The sequence below is a fragment of the Aquarana catesbeiana genome, linkage group LG01 (genome assembly GCF_042186555.1).
Source record: "Aquarana catesbeiana isolate 2022-GZ linkage group LG01, ASM4218655v1, whole genome shotgun sequence".
In the NCBI taxonomy this organism is placed as follows: domain Eukaryota; kingdom Metazoa; phylum Chordata; class Amphibia; order Anura; family Ranidae; genus Aquarana; species Aquarana catesbeiana.
Genome location: NC_133324.1, coordinates 898679163 through 898704796, shown reverse-complemented (window position 1 = coordinate 898704796; position 25634 = coordinate 898679163). Strand labels below are relative to the sequence as shown.

The 25634-nt window shown below is 43.9% G+C and overlaps 1 protein-coding gene across 4 annotated transcripts in view; it reads right to left on the bottom strand.

Moving 5' to 3' along the window:
- The window catches only part of CTBP1 (C-terminal binding protein 1), a 767834-nt gene that overhangs the window by 288645 nt on the left and 453555 nt on the right, over positions 1 to 25634 (bottom strand). Inside the window, exon 1 of one of the 4 annotated variants that reach the window (XM_073610950.1) lies at positions 20915 to 20932. The exons of 2 other annotated variants lie outside the window; for them this stretch is intronic. Coding sequence is in view for 1 of the 2 variants with exons in the window: in XM_073610947.1 (XP_073467048.1) it covers positions 19208 to 19235 (28 nt within the window). In the remaining variant the exon portion in view is untranslated. Of the gene's footprint in view, positions 1 to 19207; positions 19251 to 20914; positions 20933 to 25634 lie in introns of those variants that run through there. One more of the 4 variants, XM_073610947.1, reaches the window with a different exon arrangement.

Below are 25634 nucleotides of genomic sequence, written 5' to 3'. Positions count from 1 at the left end.
AAAATCTCATATGTTATTATGGTATTAAGGTATGAACATGCACTAAAGACCAGTGTTCATTTTGAAGTCAAATTTCAATTTAGTTTTAGTCTTAGTCTTGACTAAAATGCCATTTTAGTTTTAGTTGTATTTTAGTCATCTCAAATGTTTTAGTTGTATTTTAGTCGACTAAAATAGTATTCATTTAGTTGACTAAAATGTTTTAGTCATTTTAGTCGACAAAAAATTAACAATGATGTGGACTGAGTTTGCAGCACGGGACACTTTATTGCAGCAAGATCTTTATATTCATTTCCATATTAGGCACTTTAATGCGATTGGCTGCTTGGCACATATTACAAAAGTAATAGGGACTTAGTAAATTTTACCTGCTGTCCTGGCCGTCTGTGCGGGTTCCCCTCCTGCTCTCTCGCCCTCTCTCCTTCTCCTCCTCCTATCATCAGTGTCACAGACAGGCCCCGCCAGGGTGAAGATGCAGTGTGGAAAGTCGCACGGAGGAGGGTAGGCGGGGCACAAAACGGCCGCCGACACTGGGGGCTGAATTTGTGCGGGAGGCGTGTGCCGTAACGCGGAAAGACAGGTCGGGGGGGGACGGACTTTTGTGTGGGGGGGGGGTGGCTTTTTGCAGCCCCCCCCCGCAAGGTGCTACCCTAGGCCGAGAAACAGCACTTCCCTGGGCCTCATGCAGATGTAAAAATCGGTTCCATGGTGTATCTAATAATAATAATAATAATAATAATAATAATAATAAATAAAAGGAGAGCAATTTTATTGTATTATATTTTAGGTTATAATTTTTAAATGTTTTTGTTATTGTAAAAATAACAGGATTAGGGAACAAAATATTATACAGCAATAATAAAATTTTAACAATGGTTTTATATTATTGTTATTAATACATATAGGGGGTGGGTAGGAGAGCTACAGGAACTCTTCTCCACATTTTGCATGGTGCTTTATATTATAGAGGGGAAAAAAAAAAAAAAAGACAACCCATGTCTAAATCTTTTAAAGGGTTATTTTGGCACAAAAAAAAAAAAAAAAAAAAAAAAAAAAGGAAATGACTATGATCTGAAAGTCTCAAACAGGAAACCCTAAACTTAATTTACCCCAACAAGCCCCCTAGTCCTCGGAGATTTGATCTTGTGAAACTTTAGAATGATTTTACTAGTGAACACCCTTGCTTTTCTACTGCAGCTTTGTATTTATCAAACTGTCCGCTTAAGGTTCTTTATATTTTCCGATTCCTTCTCCTATCCATTACATTTTCTTACCCTCCAAGTATATATTCGTGTCAAGCTGATGGACGCAAATTACCTTCAGAATGACTTAAAAAAAAAAAAAAAAAAAAAAGCATCATCGGTTGAAAAGAAGAAAGACCTCATGACATTGAGGAAGTGCGACATGACGGAGCACAAATTGTTCTCATTTATTTACGCTGCAGAGGGGTAAAAATAGAAGATTGGCCCTTGAAGCGGCCAGCATTCTGAGTTATGACCTGTGCATAATAAATAGTTAAGCGGGGATTAAACGATGTGGAATGTTTCGGTGTGGAATGCTAAGGACAGTTATGAAACATTTCAATGCGAATTGGAAAATATTAAACTGCAGCCAAGACTGATACTCTTAGCACTACAGGGACTGAATTATGCATATGGCATTGACACTACGACAATCTGCAATGCATCTTTGATAAAAAGTCCTAAAAGCCATTTTAGGATGATCCACTACACATTAATTTTGATGCATGGTCATCGCGCTTGCTCTACGATGACCCCTTAAAGCCCCAAGTCAATGGGCCTTGGGCTTTCTCAATGGCATCATCTTCACATTTGTTTGACACACTTCTCAGACCTTCCAAAATTAACGAACCAATGTACTTCTATAGCAGGGGTGTCAAACTAAATTTTAAATCGAGGACAGCATTGGCATCATGATTGCCCTCAAAAGGGCTGGTTGTATCTGTAAGACTATGCATGCAGAGTTCAGGAGTGTGCTACGTACAGAGTGCATGGTTGTGGAGTGTGCTACGTACAGAGTGCGCTACGTACAGAGTGCAGGGTTGTGGAGTGTGCTACATACAGAGTGCAGGGTTGTGGAGTGTGCTACGTACAGAGTGCAGGGTTGTGGAGTGTGCTACGTACAGAGTGCAGGGTTGTGGAGTGTGCTACGTACAGAGTGCAGGGTTGTGGAGTGTGCTACGTACAGAGTGCAGGGTTGTGGAGTGTGCTACGTACAGAGTGCAGGGTTGTGGAGTGCAGGGTTCAGCTTTCACAGGCTGTCCACATTTCACTTCTACCCCTCCTCCTCGCTTCTGACTTCTGCACCACTCTCCCCCATCTCTGCACACATCTCCCTCTATAGCCCTCATCTCTGCCACCACCGCCAAAAGCTTCTCACCTACCCAGCCCGGCTCTATTATCTTCCAGCAGTGTCAGTGGCTCCGCCTCTCTCACTTGCAGGGAGATCATTGGTTGGCACCTTTCCCCGCTGTAATTGCATACAGAGCAGAAAGGGACCTGTGAGAGCCGCCGGGAGGAATCTGTCCTTGCAAACCCAGAAAGCTTCTGGGTTTACAAGTAACAGCGGTGAGCGGGGAGCAGAGGGCGATAGATGGAGATGGTGGAATGCCACAGTTCCAAGTGAAAAAAAAAGCCCTGGCTGCGAGGGCCAGATTTGTAAACCGGCCCAAATACTGGTGTTCTTTGCTGTAAAGTGGGAGGAGTACACTCCTATGTATGAGGTTTACCTAAAAGGGACAGTAAAGATCTCCTAAACACAGTTTAGGAGATATTAACTTTAGATGCAGCTGTTGACTTAACTGGCGCATGTGCTCTGAAGGAACGGCATACTCTCGCCGTTTCATCAGAGCTGCACAGTAAACAGACTCACATGCGTGGGAGTGATGTCACCGGCTCGGGCATTCAAATTGCTGAAGCCCGTGAGCCCAGAATGAAGACCAGGTGGAGATGGAAGCGCCTTCAGTGGTGACAGGCTGCCATAATGTGCTGGTATGTCATTATTATTATGACTTAAAATGCCCAGGGCCCCATTTTTTATGCAGTTTCCTACCATTAAGTGGTATTAATTTTAAAACTAAAACAAAAAAAAAAAAAAAAAAAAAATTTAACATACTGAAGCTTACCAATTCTTTGAGGTGGCAGCATTTTTTTTTTTTTTTTTTAAGCTTTCTTCCCTTAATTTTTACCTGGTGATCTGGCCAGTAACACTTCCTGTCTTAGGCTGGGTTCACACTGGTGCGACACGACAGCCGTCCTACTTTGGATCCGACTTTGCCCTGCGACATGAAGCCGGCATGTGTCCGACTTTCAATGAACGGGGATCCGACTTGGATCCCCGCCAATGCCGGCACTGTGTTTGGTATGAATCTTTAGGGGGGAACTCCGCGCCAAATTTTAAATAAAAAACCGGCATGGGTTCCCCCTCCAGAGGCATACCAGGCCCTTGGGTCTGGTATGGACCTTGAGGGGAACCCCCTACGCCGAAAAAACGGCGTGGGGGGTCACCCCCAATCCATACCAAACCCTTATCCGAGCACGCAGCCCGGCCGGACAGGAATGGGGGTGGGGACGAGCGAGCGCCCCCCCCTCCTGAACCGTACCAGGCCGCATGCCCTCAACATGGGGGGTTGTTGCCTTGGGGGAGGGGGGCGCGCTGCGGCCCCCCCACCCCAAAGCACCTTGTCCCCATGTTGATGAGGACAAGGGCCTCTTCCCGACAACTCTGGCCGTTGGTTGTCGGGGTCTGCGGGCGGGGGGCTTATCGGAATCCGGGAGCCCCCTTTAATAAGGGAGCCCCCAGATCCCAGCCCCCCACCCTATGTGAATGAGTATGGGGTACAGCGTACCCCTACCCATTCACCTAGGAAAAAAGTGTCAATTTAAAAAAAAACACTACACAGATTTTTAAAGCATTTTATTAGACAGCTCCGGGGGTCTTCTTCCGACTTCGGGGGTCTCTCCGGTTCTTCTCCACGCTCTCCGGATCTTCTGCCGGGCTCCTCCGCTCTCTTCTGCTCTTTTGCCGCTCTTTTGCTAAAGCGGAGGAGCCTGGTCTTCAATCTTCTGCCTTCTGCCCTCTTCTCCTGATGTTGACACGACGCTCTCTGGGGCTAGAATGCTCTCTGTGCGCTCTGCTCTGACTTATATAGGCGGTGACCCCGCCCCCTTATGCCGTCAGTCCCTGGGCATGCTGGGACTATGACGGCATAAGGGGGCGTGGTCATCGGGTGATGACCACGCCCCCTAAAACGTCACAGTCCCAGCATGCCCAGGGACTGTGACGGCATAAGGGGGCGGGGTCACCGCCTATATAAGTCAGAGCAGAGCGCACAGAGAGCATTCTAGCCCCAGAGAGCGTCGTGTCAACATCAGGAGAAGAGGGCAGAAGGCAGAAGGCAGAAGATTGAAGACCAGGCTCCTCCGCTTTAGCAAAAGAGCGGCAAAAGAGCAGAAGAGAGCGGAGGAGCCCGGCAGAAGATCCGGAGAGCGTGGAGAAGAACCGGAGAGACCCCCGAAGTCGGAAGAAGACCCCCGGAGCTGTCTAATAAAATGCTTTAAAAATCTGTGTAGTGTTTTTTTTTACATTGACACTTTTTTCCTAGGTGAATGGGTAGGGGTACGCTGTACCCCATACTCATTCACATAGGGTGGGGGGCCGGGATCTGGGGGCTCCCTTATTAAAGGGGGCTCCCGGATTCCGATAAGCCCCCCGCCCGCAGACCCCGACAACCAACGGCCAGGGTTGTCGGGAAGAGGCCCTTGTCCTCATCAACATGGGGACAAGGTGCTTTGGGGTGGGGGGGCCGCAGCGCGCCCCCCTCCCCCAAGGCAACAACCCCCCATGTTGAGGGCATGCGGCCTGGTACGGTTCAGGAGGGGGGGGCGCTCGCTCGTCCCCACCCCCATTCCTGTCCGGCCGGGCTGCGTGCTCGGATAAGGGTCTGGTATGGATTGGGGGGACCCCCACGCCGCTTTTTCGGCGTAGGGGGTTCCCCTCAAGTTCCATACCAGACCCAAGGGCCTGGTATGCTCTTGGAGGGGGAACCCATGCCGGATTTTTATCTAAAATTTGGCGCGGAGTTTCCCCTCAAGATGATCTGAGCACAAGTCGCGTGCCGAAGTCGGATCATGCGAGACGGCAATCCGACTTTGATCCGACTTCAATGATAGTCAATAGGCTGAAGTAGGATCAAAGTCGGACCAAAGTAGTACAGGGAGCATTTCTAAAGTCGGAACGACTTGTGTCGGACCAGTTAGGACGGCTCCCATAGGGAAACATTAAATTTCACACGTCATGCGACATGAGCTCCCAATGTCGGAGCGTTTGTCGGACCAGTGTGAACTCAGCCTTAAGGTGTCTCCAATATGAAAGGAGAAGCAATGCAGACACCTTTGGACAGAAGCACTGACAGTCTGGGGAGAGGGTAGTGTTAGTCGAGTCCATAAAAATCTGAGTACATCTTGAAACCAAACTCCAGCTAACACTTTATATGCAGTTACAGCAACTTTTGGGATAAAGGTTTTACATGAAATGAATAAACGCTGATCATGGTCAGTGTTAGATGGTTGGTCTCAACCCTTACTGCCCCTTTTGTTGGACAGCTTGGTCTGTAAAGGATGTTTAAAAATTATCAGACTCAGTACCGGCCAGAAGCATGCTGGAGTGATGACGTCACACAGGGGCATGGCCAACCGGTAACGTCACTGGGCGACTCCTCCCCTTAGCCATTTAAGAACTGTCAGACGGAGGGAGGACAAGTCAGACGGCAGGAGGTTTTTTTGCACCCCCTTCTTTTTAGGGTCCGGTGGTGCGGTGGGCGTTGAGTGACGTTGGATCTACTTTTTATTTTTTACTAAAGGAAGGAATTGTCAAAAACTGTCATTTCTGACACTTTTTTTGGTGAATGAGTAAGGGTACAGTACTCATTCACGGGGGGGTTTCCTCCCACACTCTAAAGACATGCTGGTAGGATAATTGGATCCTGTCTAAATTGTCCCTCGTATGTATGAATGTGAGTTAGGGACCTTAGATTGTAAGCTCCTTGAGGGCAGGGAATGATGTGAATGTACAATGTATATGTAAAGCGCTGTGTAAATTGACGGTGCTATACAAGTAACTGAAATAAACAACAAACATTCAATAGAAAAAAAATAAATAAAAAAAAACACACCCATGAAATGTCTTCAGTTTAGGCCAATATTCTTCTACATTTTTTTTTTTTTTAAACAAAAATATTGCAATATATGTGTATTGATTGGCTTGCGCAAAAGTTATAGCGTCTACAAAATAGGGGATATATTTATGGCATTTTTTTTATATAATTTTTTTTTATTTTACTAGTAATGGCATTGATCATCGATTTTTTGTGGTACTGGGACATTGCGGTGGCCAGATCGGGCACTTCTTTGGGACCACTGACATTTATACATACATATATAGCCAGATTACCGATTACAGATTCTGTCTCTCTAGAACGATGGCAGCTGCCGGCCACGCGCATCGGCTCCGGCCCCCTAGAGCACTTAGAGGCCGACAAACAGCTATTCGCGCAGTTGTTAATGACTGGTTAATGGTTAATGACCCCCTGCATGGAGGTCTGCTGGGGGAAAATAAAAGTAAATAAAAAAAAAAAAAAAAAAAAAGGAAGTCTGCGTATACGCTATATTACAAAAATTATTGGGACGCCTGCCTTTACAAGAACTTTAATGGCATCCCAGTCTTCGTCCGTAGGGTTAAATATTGAGTTGGCCCAGCCTTTGCCGCTAGAATAGCTTCAACTCTTCTGGGAAGGCTGTCCACAAGGTTTAGGAGTGTGTCTATGGGAATATTTGACCATTCTTCCAGAAGCACATTTGTGAGGTCAGGTACTGATGTGGACGAGAAGGCCTGGCTTGCAGTCTTTGCTCCAATTCATCCCAAAGGTGTTCATCGTGTTGAGGTCAAGACTCTGTGCAGGCCAACCAAGTTCCTCCACACCAGACTCGCTCATCCATGTCCTTTTGGACCTTGCTTTGTGCACTGGTACGCAGTCATATACAAACAGGAAGGGGCCATCCCCAAACTGTTCCCACAAAGTTGGGAGCATGACATTGTCCAAAATGTCTTGGTATGCTGATGCTTTAAGCGTTCCCTCCACTGGAACTAAGGGGCCAAGCCTAACGCCTGAAAAACAACAACTCCACACCATAATCCCCCCTCCACCAAATGATTTGGACCACTGCACAAAGCAAGGTCCCTAAAGACATGGATGTGCGAGTTTGGGGTGGAGGAACTTGAGTGGTCTGCACAGAGTCCTGACCTCAAACATGATAGGACACCTTTGGGATGAATTAGAGCGGAGACTGCAAACAAGGCCTTCTCGTCCAACATCAGTGCCTGACCTCACAAATGCATTTCTGGAAGAATGGTCAAACATTCCCATAGACACACTCCCAAGAAGAGTTAAAGCTGTTATAGCTGCAAAGGGTGGGCCAACTCAATATTGAACCCTACTGACTAAGACTGGGATGCCATTAAAGTTCATGTGCGTGTAAAAGCAGGTGTCCCAATACTTTTGGTGATCTAGTGTATTCAGAAATGTACCAAAACGTGTTTGTCATTTGCTCAGAAATATACTTAGAAGGTTATTGCAATCAAATTACAATTTTGTAGCTCATGGATGAATAAAAAGGGAAAATAAAACTATAAAAAAATTGCCCACAATGAACAAAACCACACCTACTGGAGAGAATGGAAAAACCCACCACAGACTTGTAGAATATCAAATTCTAGTAATGAAGGCAAAAAACAAGGTGTCCCCTCCTACAGCGTAAGACAAAGCGAAAAAAGATTTTATCTGAAGAGAAATATTCAATCTGAAAGTAGTTGGTGGAATGACGGTAAGAAATTCAAGCAGTTTCTAAACATTGAAACTTTTCATGGCCATCAGGGGAAGTTTTATTTAAACAAAGTGGCAATGCTGACCACCTGATGAAGTTTCCTATTGCCTGGTTGTCATGCAGAGGTTTAGGCATAAAACAGTTTTGTAATGGCAACCAGAACATAAAAATAAAATTTAAAAAAATAAATAAAAATCCAAATTAATTTTTCTTGCCCCGGGTCGGATTCACAGGTCAGGTGACTAATTTTCAGCAATTCTTCTGGTTTCTTCCACAACAGGGGGTCCTTTAAAAAGTGGAACATCAGTCCACCTAGTATGGTGGCTTCGCCCCTCCTGGGTGCCACCATAATGGCACATGCACAGATGTACCCTCAGGCCTTGCCTGGCCTTCGGGGCCTGAAAGAACCGTTCAGCACATCTACGCACATGCAGGAGATCTTCCATGCAGTCATAAAGACGGCATACCTCCCAACTTTTTTTTAGATGGGAATGAGGGACACCTATCAGCAAAAGTATGCAGGGATAGGACACACCCCTTAACCATCTCAATACAGTGCAATTTCACCCCCTTCCTGCCCAGGCCATTTTTCAGCTTTCAGCGCTGTCACACTTTGAATGACAATTACGCGGTCATGCAACACTGTACTCATATGAAATTTTTATCATCTTTCCCCCACAAATAGAGCTTTCTTTTGGGGGTATTTGATCACCACTGGGTTTATTTTTTGCGCTATAAACAAAAGAGTGACAAGTTTGAAAAAAAAAAAAAAAAAAAAAAAAAGCATTATTTTTTACTTTTTGCTATAATAAATATCCAATTTTTTTTTTTTTTAAACAAATTTTTTCCTCAGTTTAGGCCGATATGTATTCTTCTACATATTTTTGGTAAAGGGAAAAAAAAAAAAAAAAAAAAAAAAAAAAAAACAAACAATATTGATTGGTTTGCGCAAAAAAGTTATAGTGTCTGCAAAATAGGGGATAGATTTATAAAATTTTTAAAATTTATTTTTTACTAGTAATGGCAGCGAGCTACGATTTTTATCGTGAATGCGGTGGACACTTGACACTAATTTTGGGACCACATTTATACAGCGATCCGTGCTATAAAAATGCACCGATTACTGTATAAATGTGACTGGCAGGGAAGGGGTGAACACTAGGGGGTGATCGAGGGGTTAATCATGTTGCTAGGGAGTGTTTCTAACTGAAGGGGGAGGGGACCTACAAAGGGGAGGAGACCAATCGGTGTTGCTCTATACTGAGAGCACACATCGGCCTCCTCTCCTCTGACAGGACGTGGATCTGTGAGTTTACATACACAGATCCACGGTCCTGCCGTGTTACCAGGCAATCGCGTGTGGCCGTCGGGCACGCGCATCAGGTGCCCAGTGACACGGCGGGCACGCGCGATTGCCGGCGCGCACGCCCCCTGGTGGGCTGGGAAGGCGAGGGCGTCATATGACAGCCAGCGGGCGGTTAAAGGAGAATTGTACAAAAAAAAAAAAAAAAAAAAAAAAAACACACACACAAGAGATCGGTTAAACCCACAGGTGCTTTTTTTTACCACTACTATTCCTTTATATTGGCTTTTGTAATTTACAAAAATGCAGCAATTTAGAATTTGGATGAAAGGTTTAGCTCTGGGAAACACTTTTTGATAGATAAAAAGTGCATTTTATATACAACTATATAGATCAGACCAAAATGAGGGACAAATGAGGAGGAATGAGGGACAAATCAGGGACTGTTGGGAGCTATGGGTAACAGTCTTTGCGCATGCGCAGCAAACTCTGCGCATACGCAGAGAAACTAGTGCATTCACGGGGGGGGGGGGGGGGGGCAGGGTGAAATTTTCACCTAGGCAAGAACTATGAAAGTCCTGCTTTGCAGTACAAAGAACTTACACAAAAGAAAAAATATTCCAATTATAAGTAGGAAAAAGGGGGGGGGGGCAGGGCAGCCCAACCCATCATGCTTTTTAGGGTGAAGGTCCGCTTCAACAGGGAGGACGGTCCTATGTACTGGAAATGTGATAATCTCCTAGTCAGACAATAGACTGCATGAGCTTTCCCGTCATCGCCTTCTTGCATGGCAGCTAAAAATAAAGGAGGACGACGACAGCATGGCTGAAACATGCATAGCTCAGCATAGTCATAGGCTATAAGATATGTGCAGAACAGGCCATGCAGATCAATAATCATTAACAGCATTTCCTGCACCGGGCCCTTTCACGGAGGCCATTAGAACACAGATTAAAAATGCAGCATCCGCCTTTTAGTAAGCTCCAATAAAACACTGAGAACTGATGAACAGAGTGGTCTAGTCACTGTGCTCACGGGCGGGGAGATTTACTAAAAAAAAAAAAAAAAAAGGAAGGAGAGTGCAAAATCTGGTTCAGCTCTGCATAGTAACCAATCAGCTTCCAGGTTTTATTGTCAAAGCTTAATTGAACAAGCTGAAAGTTAGAAGATGATTGGCTACCATGTACAGCTGCACCGGATTCTGAGTGCTCGGGTTTTAGTAAATCTCCCCCATGACCAGTGTTCATTCAGAGGGGAGATTTGTGAAAATGCAGCTTCTATATCACTTTCTGCAAAAAGTGCAAAATTTAGAACGAATGTGACTACTCAGCAATGCAAGTCAGACTTGACACCAAACTCCGGGCAAAAATAAAAAAAAAAAAAAAAAAAAAAAAAAACAAAAAAAAAAAAAAACACACACAACCGCTCCCTCTAGTGGTAGTCAGTACCATCAGTACTTCAGTAATTGTAACTAGCAGCTCTGCATCAGTCTAGGTTCACATCTATGCGGCTGCGCTTGATGCGTTTTTCAGGCACCTTTTTTTAGTTCTTTATTTTTATTTTTGGCTCTTGTATTTTGTGTGTTTTTGCATGCATTTTGCCTTTTTCCACCCCCTCTTTTACACACACTGTACATTGCTGAGTGCCGGGAAGCTGGCTGCTGCGTCCTTAACAACCAATGAGTCATCAGCTGTTGCCACGCCCTATGGCGATATAAGAAATGGCAAACAGCGGGAGACAACACAATTGAGGAAGAATGCGTTGGTGGATCGGCTTTTTTTGTTTTTAGCGGGTAAGCGGCGGTGAGGAAAGACTTCACCAGGGGGGAGGAAGACATTGGTACCGGAGAAAGAAGACAAGGAGCTACGGCGGGGGACATTTTTTTTTTTTTTAAAAAAAAAATAAAAAAAAAAAAAAAAAAAAAAAAAAAAAAAAGGGACTTGTCAAAAACGGCTCTGTTTTTTTAACACTTTAATGCTTTTTAGGGTGAATGGGTAGGGGTAGAATGTACCCCTATACCTCATTCACATGGGGGATCTGGGCCCCCCCCTTTCTTTAAAGGGGGGCTTCCAGATTTCTATAAGCCCCCTGCCCGCAGACCCTCACAACCACCGGCCAGGGTTGTGGGGAAGAGGCCCTTGTCCCCATTAACATGGGGGCAAGGTTTTTTGGGGCAGAGCCCCCCCAGCACCCATCCCTCCCATGTTGAGGGCATGCAGCCTGGTATGGTTTGTGTTTGGGGGGGGGGGGGGGTGGCGCTTGCTCGTCCCCTCCCTTTCCTGACTTGCTAGGCTGCATGCTCAGATAGGGGTCTGGTATGGATTTTGGTGCGGGATAACACACACACTTTTTTTTTTTTAATTTTGGGGGGGGCACGGTCCCCCCGCGCTGAATCCATACTAAACCCAAAGGGTCTGGTATGGACCCCACCCTGTTTTTTTTTTTTGCCGGAATTTTATTCATTTTTTAAATTCAGCTGTCGGCAGGTAGTCCTATGACAGCTGATCACTCATTGGATGTTAAGGATGCGGCGGCCGGCTTCCTGAACCGCTGTCTAAGCAACCAGCTATATACAGTGTTTAAATGTAAAAAAAAAAAAAAAAAAAAAAAAGGACCGCATGACACGTAACAAGAAGCTATTATACACAAAACGTGGCCAAAAAAAGTCCAACCCTTTTCCAAAAAAGCACCAGCTGCAAAATACATAGATGTAAACGTGTACAAGAAACCATGTTAAAATGGACTGTAGTGCGTTTCTGCAAACTGCATAACGCACTAAAAACGCATAGGTGTGAATCTAGCTCCAATTTTGTGGGGAAGAGATACAGCAAATAAAATATAGCATATACAATTGCAACACAAGTCATATTGTAATTTATTATTATTAAAAGTTTCCATTCCAATCTGCAGCGCTGTAATTTTCTGTAAAATGCAATGTAATATGGCAACCTGATGGCATTCTGTACACAAGTAGTGTACTGAATGCCCTCCCCCGGAAATGTAATTTCCTGCTTGTGCGATTGGCTCACTGGTTTTCCCAGATATCAATTTTAGGCATCCCCTGCAACAAAAGTAATATTTTTGTGAAATACTCCTAAAAAAGGGAAATCCTAGCCAAAGGGATGCAAACCCTGCAATTTTACTAATTAAAGCCTTGCAAGTACAGCAGCTGTTTCAGAATGAAATCATAAGCACAAAAAAAAAAAAAAAAGACCCTTGCTCCCTGTGTAGACGCAGGGGGTCACTCTGCAGAGGTGCAACACACTCATTGCTGAGTCAGAGCCAGAGTTCTGCAATCGGCTGAAAATTAACTCTGATTAAAGAGCTATAGGTCTGACCGAGCAAGGGGTGTGTCAGACCTCTGCAGAGAGATCACTGCTTCCACACAGAAAGGGACAGGCTTTTTTTTTTTTTCAGGTTGCAACTACTTTTTAATGAAGAAAAAATAAGGAAATATGTAGACAATTCTAACTTGGATTGTAAAGTCTTTTTTTTTCCTAGAAAAATAACAAACATGTTATACTTACCCGCTATGTACAGTGGTTTTGCAGAGGGCAGCCTTAATCCTCCTCTTCTGGGGTCCCTGGCTGGAGGTCCTGACCCCTCCTCCCTCTTGAGTGTCCTCACAGCAAGCAGCTTGCTATGGGGGCATCCGAGCCAAGCTAGAGCTCTGTGAATCCCTGCTCCCCTTGTACCCTCTCTCTCCTGATTGGCAGAGTTTCATTGACAGCAGCAGGAGCCAATGGCACAGCTGCTGTGTTTCAGCCAATCAGGACAGAGAGTCCCAGACTGACAAGGCACCCGTGGAAATTGCTGGACAGATGGGGCTCAGGTAAGTATTAGGGGGGCTGCTGTACTGGGCACTTTCACCCCTTTCCTGCCCAGGCCAATTTTCAGCTTTCAACGCGGTCACACTGAACAAAATGTGCGGTCATGCAACACTGTACTCACATGACTTTGAGACAGCTAGAGCTTTCTTTTGGTGGTAATCATCACTGGGTTTATTTTTTGCTAAAAAAAACAAAATGAGAAAAAAAAAAAAAAAAAAGTTTTAAAAATTTGCAAATAAGTAATTTTTCTTCTTCACGGATGTGTACTGGTGGCGCAGCACTGATGAGCAGTGCTGACAGGCTTGCCAGTTAACAACTCTCTTCCTCCCACGGACACAGCGTGGGAGGAAAGGACTGCCGATAACCAGCAAGTGTGTTTACATGTAATCAGCTGTGATTGGAGACACTGATCACATGGTAAAGGGAAGCTGCGATTGGCTCTTTGCAGTAAAGAGCCAATCAGATTGCAGTAAAGAGCCAATCGGCCATGTCCTTCAGACACAGCGGTCATAGAGCGTGCAGGAAGCAGGGTTTTGGGAGGACGTCCATGGATGCCCGTGCTGTAGTCTTTTGGCTATAGCGCAGTTGGAAGCTTTTAAGGCCTCAAAATGGTTTACTCATTTTTTTGTCAGACCCAAGTTGGTGTTTAGCAGGGATGCACCGATACCAAGCATTTGCACGGTACTTGTTCTCATGCTCTGGTCCTCCTCCGGTCCCCCTCTGTCCCGGATCTGTCAGGATAGAGATAGAGAGGAAGGAGCCAGAAAATATGTCATTTACCGGTTACTTCCTTTTCTAAATGAGCAGAATCACAGACTCTGTCCATTCATAACTGAGCATCATAAACTGCGTTTCCTATGCTTCAATTTATGATTGAACAGGAGCCTCTGTCTCCTGTTCATTCATCTACAGGGCAGCTGGGGCTGCAGAGAAAGGGACTGGGGAATCTGTGTCCTCAGTCCCTTTGTCTCAAGAGGGAGATGTCAGGGGTCTGTTTAGACCCCAGATATCTCAAAACCCCCTAACAGGGCTGATAAAAATAAAGTAATAAAAAATTTAAAAAACCCACACAACAACATTGTCCCATCCCCGGAATAAAATAAAAAGGTGTTGTAAATTAATAAAATTGTAAAAAAAAAAAAAAAAAAAAAAAAAAACCCCCACACACACAACAAACACCACACTACTCACACAGTCCCCGCCTCAGTGCTGCATATTAGTGCCGCTGTCAAAAAAAAAAAAAAGTGGCATCGGTGTAATCCTAGTGTTTAGCTTAACACACCAAACAAATAAATAAATAAAAATCCCCAATAAATTTTGTTAATATGTATACACCAGCACTTGCAGTTACAACTTTCAATGCTGCTGGCTACTGCTCTCAGTGCTGCTTCCCTGAACTTCCCATTTTCAAAAAGATAAGTGGCAACATTGGAGAGTGCAGTCTGGAGCCAGTCTGTTATCTAAGAGGGGGGGGGGGGGGGGGAGAGGGAGGAGCAGGGGAGTGCCTTGCCATCTTAGGCTATGGGGCTGTGTGTTTTTATTGATGCAGTGTGTCGGGAGACAACTCTTGTCCCTGCATGCAAGGGTGGCTCCATCGGATGCCGCAGGAGGAATGGCACAAGCTTAAAGGATCACTAGTTTTTTTGTTTTTTTTTTTTAACAAACACCAACCCACAACATGTTATACTTCCCTCCACTGCGCAGCTCGTTTTGCACAGAGTGGCCCCGAACCTGGTCTTCTGGGGTCCCTCGGTGGCTGTTTCGGCTCCCCCCCCCCCCGCAAGGACTCAACACCTTCATGCGAGCTCCCTTGAGTGCTTGCGGGCACACTCCAGTGATACAGCCGGCAGCCATAGTCGCTCACTGTATCACTCAGCCCCGCACCCCCGTGCGCTGCGTCATTGGATGCGATTGACAGCAGCGCGAGCCAATGGCTGCGCCGCTTTCAATCCATCCACTCTAGCCAATCAACGGCCAGGCTGAGCGGCGAAGAGGATGTCGGGGGCGAGCACGGGACTTTCGAGGGGTCAGTTTAGTAAAACGGGGGGGTGGGGTGTGGGGGGGGGGGGGGTGCGGTATTGTCAGACGTTTTTTCACCTTAATGCATAGAATGTATTAAGGTGACAAAACTTTTACTTTTACAACCCCTTTAAACTCAAACATAGGCTTAAAAGTAAGCTGCATACTCAGTATATCACTTGGTTCAACTTCAGACCTATTGCATCAGGAAAGCAAGCAATTCACCTGTATTTATAATAGTTAATTCTTGGCCTACATGTTCCATCCGATGCAGATGCACAGATTTGGAGGCCGGCCTAAAAATGCAACACTAAACAGCAACTGTCAAATGTGTTAAAGGCAGGAAACAAATCACATTTTTAGAACTAGTGTGAATTCAGCTTTAAAAGAAAAGAAAAACACACAACAACATTCTCATTTGCGAATCACAATTTATTCCAACTCTGACACCGTCACAGGGAAGGTCACTCATCAATATGAGGATATGGGCGCCGCATTCTATTTTGCAGCTGCGCTAACTTGTCACATTCAGGAGGGAGAAAAATTAAGGAGTAAAATATATAAAAAACACAAAAGGCAGGCAACAGACAAACATGATAACTCAGATGACAAGCCCTTCAGGAGGACGACACGGAGTGAAGCACATTTGGCCTTTACATGCATCACCTAAGATTGAGAAGAAAGCCACTATGACCCCGGGCACCTCCAGATGACTCTTCTATACTTCACTGGTCATCAAGGCCTTCCATTACAGATCCAATCAAATCCGTTCTTGTCAGATTATTAAAGTATGTTGGGGGTGATGGACATTTCATCCACGTACCCACAAAGCTAAGGGGAGGAGGAATGGATGACACTTGAGCAGGCAGTAAACAAGGCGATTACTGCAAGTCTACACGAGTGGTTTTGTGAAGAGAACACCGAGATAAACCTGACAATTTTGGGCAGTTCGAAATGTTAAAGACCAAAACCAGGTAGAGATAAAAAAAAAAAAAAAATAATATATATATATATATATATATATATATATATATATATATATATATATATATATATATATATATATATATATATATATATATATATATATATATATAGTCTTCCTGCTGCATCAGAATGGTGTCTATGATCGATACAGTGTTCCAGTGCGTTAGGCAGTGACTGAATTGCAGTGCAAAAAAAAAAAAAGGATTGTAAATGATCACCTTCCTTATTCTCTCCCCCCCACCCCCCCCCCCCCCTTTAGGCTTCATGTACACTTTGTAAAATTAATTTGACCACCGGCCACAGAAAAAAGCGGCAAAGTCACACCGCGATTTTGTGCATTTTACGGCCAGTGGTCAAAACAATCTTAACCTGAACGCGCTTCTTCCGCGTTCAGGAGAAGGAGGTTAAGGTAGGTTGAACCTCCCCCAACCGCAGCAGCTACTAAACAATCCTAAAAGCTTATGTGTACATGGACCAGTGGCAGTTTAAGGACGCACGGGCGCCACCCTCTCTCTCCAGCCACAACCCTCTGTGTAGAATGGATAGATTCAAGCATAGCACAAATCTATCCATGGCCGCTGTAGCCATCCCCTCTATTCTTGCATCCTGCCCCTTTTTGGGTGGATGTTTTTTGAAGCACCCGATTAGAGCCATAGGCTTCAAAAAAGGTGGACTTGGAGCGCAAAGCGTTGCGCTCGCAGTTCACCCAGGTGTGTTAGAAAAGCAAGTATTCATTTGCTTTGCTAACACTGGCTGAGAGGCGGTTCAATCAGGAGGCACAGATCTAATACCCATCACCCAATTAGCTGAAGGCACAGGCGCTCCGATTGGATGCCCAACAGAACAGAAGAAGAGACGCACGAGAGAACCATGGAGGGCACAGGAGCCATCGCCTGACCTGCTGTATGTCCCACAGCTCACCAGTCACCAGGATGGGGTAAATGTGTGTGCCGATCAGACAGTGAGCGGCGGGGGGGGGGGAGGGGGCAGGGGGGGGTATAGGGGGAGGTCACAGAGGATGCAATTGATTTTTTTTTTACCCCAGTATTTTTCAGTTTGCACCCCCCCCAAAAAATGTTGAGCACCAGCCAATGACATGGACACATAGGCTTTAAAGTTGAGTTTAGGAACTTTGGCAAAAAAAAAAAAAAAAAAAAAAAAAAAAAAGCCAAAAGCTCCTAAACTCAAGTTTAGTAAAATTAACCGAAGAGAAATCCAAATTAAAAAAAAATAAATTTGGGGTGACCACCGTGCCTTCAAATCAGCATCTATTCTTCTAGGTACAGTGCCTTAAAAAAAAATTATTCACACCCCTTTAAAATTTTCTACATTTTGTCATGTTACAACCAAAAACATAAAAAGTATTTTATTGGGACTTTATGCGATAGACCAACACAAAGTGGCACATAATTGTGAAGTGGAAGATAAATGGTTTTCAAATTTTTTTACAAATAAATCTCTGAAAAAAGGTGTGGCTTGTACTTGTATTCAGTGTGCCATACTCTTTCCACTTTCAGATGATAGATTGCACACTGCTCCGTGAGGGGTTATAAAAAGAATATCCCAAGCTTTTGAACCTAACCCCGCTTTAAAAACGTCTCTACAACTTTATCCCTGACCTGGCTGGTGTGTTCCTTGGCCTTCACGATGCCATTTGTTCATTAAGGTTCTCTAACAAACTTCTGAGGGCTTCACAGAACAGCTGTATTTATACTGAGATTAAATTACACACAGGTGGGCTCTATTTACTAATTAGGTGACTTCTGAAGGCAATTGGTTCCACTAGATTTTAGTTAGGGGCATTGGCATTGCTAGGTCTACAAGTGATCTGGGGTTAGAGCACATAGCAGCGAAGTAAAGTCATATGCTTGGGCAGGCATACACATGTATAGAATTTACATCAGGGTCGCAAGAGAGAGGGCCGGCAGTGAGCGATGAGGTAATCTCTCAGCTTCCCGCAACTGCACAGTGAGGGTGGAACAGCAGTGCTGCAAGGCGGGCGGTGAGATACCTCTCTCCGCCGGCTCTCCTTGTGCTGTCTGCCGGCTGGCTCTCTGTCTGTCATGCTGCCCGCCCACTCTCCTGTGCTGTCGGATGGCTGGCACTCCTGCTTTGTCATGCTGCCCGCCTGCTCTCCCGTTCTGCCCGCCGGCTCAGTCATACAAAATTGCCCGCTCTCCGGTTCTGCCCACTGGGTCTCCAGCTCTGCCATGCAGCCTGCCACACACATGGCCCAGTGGTTCGGGGACCCCTGTAGAGAATCAAGGCTATAACCTCAGAAGCCACCCCCTAGCGACGCCACTGGTTAGGGGTATCAGAATAAAAAAGGGGCTGAATACAAATGCACGCAACACTTTTCAGATATTTGTAAAAAAAAAAAAAAAAATTTGAAAGCCATTGATCATTTTTCTTCCACTTTGGTTCTCTAACAAACCTCTGAGGGCTTCGCAAAACAGCTTTGTTTATATGATATTAAAATTAAACACAGGTGGACCCTATTTACTAACTTCTGAAGGCAATTGGTTCCACTAGATTTTACTTAGGGGCATCAGCGTAAAGGGGGCTGAATACAAATGTATGCCACAACTTTCATATTTGTAAAAAAATTTAGAAAACCCACATAATCTATCATGACCATGCATAAATGTGTACCACGTTACCCATGGGTATTGGTCCCTAGGAGAACAAAGCTGATGTATCCAGATACAGCATAGCAGAACAGCACAAACAAGTGGCGCAGCACACATTATCAGGTGAGATTACAAAACATAAAAGACGATTCGGAGATCAGAACACAGATTTTCTCCAGCTACAACTCATGTACCAGCCAGACAGGCAGAAGGCACGTTTAAGGAGCATTTATAAATAAAAAGAAAAAAGCGTGGCGCTCTGGAACAGATGTAACGCGGCCCTCGTCCTCTGGAGAAAGAGAAGGAGAGTCTTGAAGAGCGATGGCAGAGCGGCAATACAGCCTGACCTTCACGGACCACATCCTTATTACACGCACAACAGAATTTCACATAACACATCAGCCCGGGTGCTTAACAACAAGAGCGCAAAAAAAAAAAAAAAAAAAAAAAATTTATCACACGCCAACTCGCCTAAGGAGAGCAAATTATCCTCATTTCTTTCAGAGGGAATATACATTTTATAAAAGGGGGACATACCCAACTGGTATTGACAGCAGTAAACCATGCACAGGTCACCCAGAGCAGTCCAAGCAGGTTTGTCATGCACTTTTATTCAACGAGGCAGCAAACACACAGTTCCAATACTTTCTACAATGAGCGGCCACTCCTGCCAAACAAAGCATATAAAAAAAAATAAAATAAAATAAATGCATGCACATAATAGCAAGCCATCCACCTGGCAAAAAAAACAAAACAAAAAAAAACAAAAACCCATGTGTCGAGACAAAGGAAAAAACAAAAGACAAAAATCTGACCAGTATTAAAAACATTAAATCACACACTATGTGCCCTGAAACATGTAGTCCTGGCAAGTGGCGTCACTTTCTGTTAGCGGATCAGCTGATCCCTGTGTTCTAGCTACGTCCTTTCTGGCAACTCATGCTTCCCCGCTGTTCGGCCACAGTGGACGGCATACAGGATCTGCCCTCCATCCAGATCTCCTGGTTTACGCAGGTTCCCCCTTGTCATCAGGGCCCTCCGACACACCTCTCCTGCTGCAGGTCGGGATCGGATCCACCTCTGGTAATGCTGTTCCACATTGAGCTTTGGCTTCTTGCTGCAATAAACTGTTTATCGGACTTCCGGCTATTGAGGTTACTGTTCTCTGGATTTCCAATCATTATTAGCCCTACACACATGGCTCATTAACAGTTTATATTCAGGTGCACTGTTGCATGAGCGTCTGGCGCTGGTTTGATTGTGCCATCTTGGATGTGAAGTCAGCAGACTCAATTCGCTCACTCAAGTTGGCACTCTATAGCAGAGTTTCTCAACTGGAGAGTTCCCCAGGGGTTCCCCCACGACCTACCTGTCAAATCGCAGGTAGCTGATAAGTAGATCACATCCCCACTGCCGACACATGCAGAGCAATGCAGGGAAGCAGTCCTGAGTGCTAGTTCTGGTGCGCTGTTCCCTCCTCCCCTCCTGTCTATCTAAGGTGCTTGAATGGCACATCACATGGAATGGAGAGGAGGAGCTGGTGGGGGAACAGGACGCCACATAAGGACTCATCACAGTTGCTTCCCTGAGTTGCTCTGCATTTAAAAAGGAAAATGCTACTGTAATGTGCCCTGCTGACCCCATATACACTGCTTATCTCAAGTTAGACCCAAGAATTGAGCATCTGTGCAGAAAAAAAAGCAAGCAAGCACAAGTTTCATATTAAAATAGGCGTTTTACTACTATTGCTAAAACGGATGGTATAGCAACAGCTTGCTGATCACACAGATGTCTCGTGTAGATATGAGCTTTATGTCGGTTCCCTGAGTTCTCAAACTTTGACAGGAATTTCTCCAAAAAAAGTAAAAAGTTTGAGAAACCTAGATCTATAATATTCCCCTTTCACGAACATTAAAAATTATGTAAGGGGTTGAGGGGAGAGGTAGGGAAGCTGGGCCAACACATAGTAATTAGACACTCCTAGAAGAGGAAAAGGCTATGACATGTGAGGGAGAGGGCTGTGCTTGGTAATTCATTCTGGATTAGGCAAGTTTAGAAGGGACACTACAGGTGAAAACAAAACAAAAAAATAAATAAAATAAAAACAAAACACAAAACAAAACCAAAACAAAAAAACAATCAAAAAACAAGAAAAACACACACCACACACAGGGACCACCAGCACTGCAAGGGTTGAATGCTTGTTAAAATCTAGGGGCGCATAGTGCAGGCTCTATTACTTACTTCCTACCCCACACTCCGGTGTCCTCCTCCACTACACAAAGCTCCAATCTCTGGGCGGAGGCTGATCACATACAGTACAGGAACATTAACTCTGTATTGTATGATGAGACATGAGTGCAAACGAAGCTGCATGCAGCTTACACAGCAGGCTGCAAGGGACCGGTCGCAGCACTGGAGGGACCCTGCTGAAGCCATGGGGGTAAGGGAGTATTTACTTCCTTCCTGTGCACCCCTAGACAGAATGAGCTTTTAACTGTTGAAGTATAGGGGGGTAGACCTTCAAGGGTGATTTTTTTTTTTTTAATTCCTGGAAGTTGGGCTTTAAAAAGCCTGGATGTTTCTGCGATTTTATCTGCAATGTTTTTTACGTTGATGGACATTAACCCTGGACCTGTTCCCTATTTAAAATGAATAAAAATTTTTTTTAAAAAATTAGAAGGGGAACAACATTTTCACTTTTTTTTTTTTTTTTTTCACAGAATATTAGAGGAACTACAGGAAGATAAAAAAAAAAAAAAAAAAAAAAAAAAAAAGATACAAGCTATAGGCGACAGTCACCATCATTGTTCCCTTCAGGTACAAACCTTGTAATGCCTCCCATTTCCCCAACACAGTATTCCCTGAGCTCACACAGATGGCACACCCCGATAAACAGCTAAGCAGCACATTATCTTCCACTTTCACAGTGTGAAAGTCTGAGATTCAGATAAAGTCAATCAGTATCACTTGAAGCCTGGGATGAGGCATTCCATCTACAGCTCCGTACTGCCATAGAAAACTGCTGACACAAACAGTCATTTGTTATCTGAACCCTGCACTGTACCACAGTGATAAAATACCATTATAGCTCGGCCTTATGGTGCATTATAGATCAAGCATCTTTCTGCTTAAAAAAAAAAAAAAAAAAAAAAAAAAAACACAAAATAAAAATAAATAAACTCAAATTCTCGATTAAGGTTACTGACAAGGTTTTGTATGCAACAAAATTACCTTAAAAAGATAGGTTTGATTTTCTTAATTTTTTTGCCTATATCTGGCTAGAGAAATAATTTCACTGTTTTTTTACCATAGTGGTTCTTATGCTGGTAATTTTTTTTTGTTTATATGGTTAATATCTGCTCAGGTGATAGGGCAGGCGTAGTCCTGTTTGACATTTCTCCCGGGCCTACAAAGTTGGATCTGAAGTATAGCACACATATTACCATGCCTCTTTTAGAATGTTTTTAAATATGTAGTATTAGGATAGCCTCTTCATGGTCAACCACTTGGATATAGTCTCCCATGCTTACTCATGGACTTTGCATGCGTTTATAGCGAACCCCTCATCATCTTCCATCTATTGTCACCAATTTCCCTTATAGTACTGTCTTCCTAGCCAGTATACAATTTCATACCTGATTGTGCTCCTCAACAATTTGTATTTTCTTTTTTTAATAACATCAAAGGAGGACTGAAACAGAAATCAAAAAGTTAATAAAAAGGAATGCATTTTCTTAGAAATGTTTCTCCTGGGGGGGGGGGGGGGGGGTTGTAAATCACCCACACACCACATTCTGGGTCAACAGGAAACATGCTGCACTTTGTTTTCCAACTTCCCCCTCTCCGACCATCAAGATAGAGAACACGTTGGAAAGACGTGCATGAAGGAAGGAGGGGGCTTTATAGTTAAATAAAAATACATTTAAAAAACAGAATTTAAGAAAAAAACAAAAAAAACAACAAAACTACAACTCCATTAGAAGCACGGAGTTCTATAATTCACAGCATACACGTTAATTTATCAGCATTGTAATAGTAGTCCAAACGATAGTTCGACAATCCAATATAAAAACCTTACTTGAAAAATCTTTCAGGTCGGGAAATGAAATACAATATGGAAATATAAGATCGCAGATTTTGACCATAGCTAGACTTTAATAAGTAGTGCAAAGTTAATTTTGTGCATCTAAACCCAAAAAACAAAAAAACAAAAAAAAATATATAAATATAAATATAATAATATACGTTAGTTTTGTTAATAACTGGCATCCTACCGCCACCACCCCCCCACCCCTTCCTTACCTGAACACGGAAATGATTAGGACTACAGGACACCTCCTCCCTCGTCTCTCAAAAAGATGGGAGAGTTGTGTAGTTTGAAAGAGAACTGTGCTGGGTTGAGAACACAAATTGCATTTTTTTCCCCACTGGATTTTTTTTTTTTTTTTTTTTTTTTTGTGTGAACTTATTGAATAAATAGAACCAAAACAGTTAGCATATTTAACAAGTCAAAGGGATGCACTTAAGAGAAGCTCACTTTTTGGGTTTACATACACTAGAAAAAGAAAAATTAAAACTTCACCACCATTGCTTGTCCAAGGCAGGGCAGTACTTAACAGCCATTTCTATAGGTCCTTTGAAAAGTTGGAGCATGTGCCATATAGAACAGGGGTCTCCAAACTTTATAAACAAAAAAAAAAAACAAAAAAAAAAAAAAAGGGGACAGTTTAAACGTCCTTCAGGCTTTAAGGGGGGGCCAGACTGACTGGTGGGGGTAGAAAATGCCATGCCCTCATTGGTGTCAGTTGGAGGAACAATGCCCTAAGGGCCAGATAAAGGCAAGCAAAGGGCTGCATCAGGGCGCCAGAACAGTTTGGAGACCACCGATACAGAATGGGCATCCTACCAAAAGTATGGAAACAGCTCCTATTTCATCTAGACAGGCCCTGGTGTATGCTTAGCCTTTTAGTCAATGATCTGCTGGAAATATGCAAAGATCAGAAGGTCCAACTTCACTGGCTTGCTCCAGGACAGAAAACGCAGGAGACCAAAAACAGCCAAAATGTGGGATACGTACATGCTGGGACCAGCTGACAACTGGAAAACTTTCACCTTTGTTGGTAAGACGTGGCATGTGCAAGTCACTACAGCTTGGTGGCCCCCCATCATTTCAAGGCTACAATAGCAGCCGCCCCATCATCTTGCTAAGGATCTAGGCGCTCAAGCATAGCCATGTGCCATGACTATCCCAGCCCCGGATGAGCTAAAGCTCCTTCTATGAGTTAGCATTAATTATGAGCCAAGAGAGGACATTTACTAAGCAAAGCAAATGTTCTTATCTTTTCGATCAAAATTCATTAAATTGCCAGGAAACCAAATACCATCTGCTAGCCGTAAATGTTGCTAACAGCTCTAGGGAAACAAGGAAGCTCATCACATAAAAATGCATGTTTCCAAAAGGTTAAAAGATAGATGTACTTTCACAACATAAAGCTCCATATGCCCTCATTGCTTTTTTCAATTTAGAAATTATGCCCGGGTATGGATTTCTGCATAACAAATATTGGCTTGTGGTCTAGGGCAACAAGTCTGACTTGGGCAATACACAAGCACCATACATGTTACTGGCTAACAGCAACACATGTACAAGGACTGCACCAAAATATTGCAAAAGTGGGCAGAACTTTTTTTTTTTTCTTCATAGGTTGTCCAAATTCAGTAATGCCTCTTTTTCAATGCAGGTAAATAATGGATTCCAGCAGAAGCAACAAGCCATCATTGAGATCTTAATGAAGAAGGGGTTCAGGCTGACCGACAGCCACAGAAGGCTACAGAATGTTTACCAGGAGGACACCACTGACAAGAGCACTGTGCAGAGATGGATAAAGAAGGGAAAACTAGTATTGAAGACATACTATGTGGTGGTAGACCGTCAATGTCAGACAGTCTGCACTTCATCAAGAACTCAATGACAACACATTACTTCTGCTTGGAATCCATTATTTACCTGCAATGAAAAAGAAAAAAAGTTATCTACCAACATGTGAAATTTGAACAGCCTATGTTGATTTAAAAAAAAAAAAAAAAAAAATGTATGCCCAATTTTGCATTACTTTCGGTATAGCCCTTACTTAACAAGGTTGCAAGTTGGTGTGGCCTGCCCGTTAGTGACATTCATTTGAAAAGGTCTATATCCACTTAACGACCGCCGTAGATGTTTAAAGAAAAAAAAAAAAAAAAAAAAAAAACGCAAAACAAAAAAAAAACACCAAAATAAGGGGGGGGGGGGCAAATCATTTTGGGTACAGCATTGCATGACCGCGCAATTGTTAAAGTCCCGCATCTCAAAAAATGGCCTGGTCATAATGGGGGGGGTCACACAAATCTTCCAGAGGTCAAGTGGTTATACTACAGTCCCTTAAAAGTAGAATATTGAAACTGGGTAAATCCCATGCTTTGCCTACACTTCTAGTCATTGGTGCCAAGGGAACTGATCCAAATGAACTAGTCCCTCCGTCTGTTGGTCCACAGCCTTAGTGTTACTTATGTGGCTATGTCATCCAATCAGGTTTGTGTGATACCAATTCTAGCCAGTCAATTTGGGTGGGAGGAGAATGGCTCAGATGGCCAAAACCCAAATCTCCAAATTCCCTTTTGCTGCGGTGATCCGACTTCTTTTAAGAGTGATAGTCTTATCAATATTTCTATTTCGCGTTCCTGGCAAACAAGGCTCATAAAATAGTGCTGCAGTGATTACCAGCTGGGTCCTGGAAACAGTAAACAAGTGTACATATTCGCCAACACACCATGGATCAACAATCGCCGTCCAAAGGTTATCTTTTATTGCAGAGAGATCACACCACAGAGATGAGTGTAATGTTCCGAAGCCGCACAGGACCCCTTCTTCAGGCATGTGATGGCACATGCCTGACGAAGGGGTCCTGCATGGCTTCGAAATCTT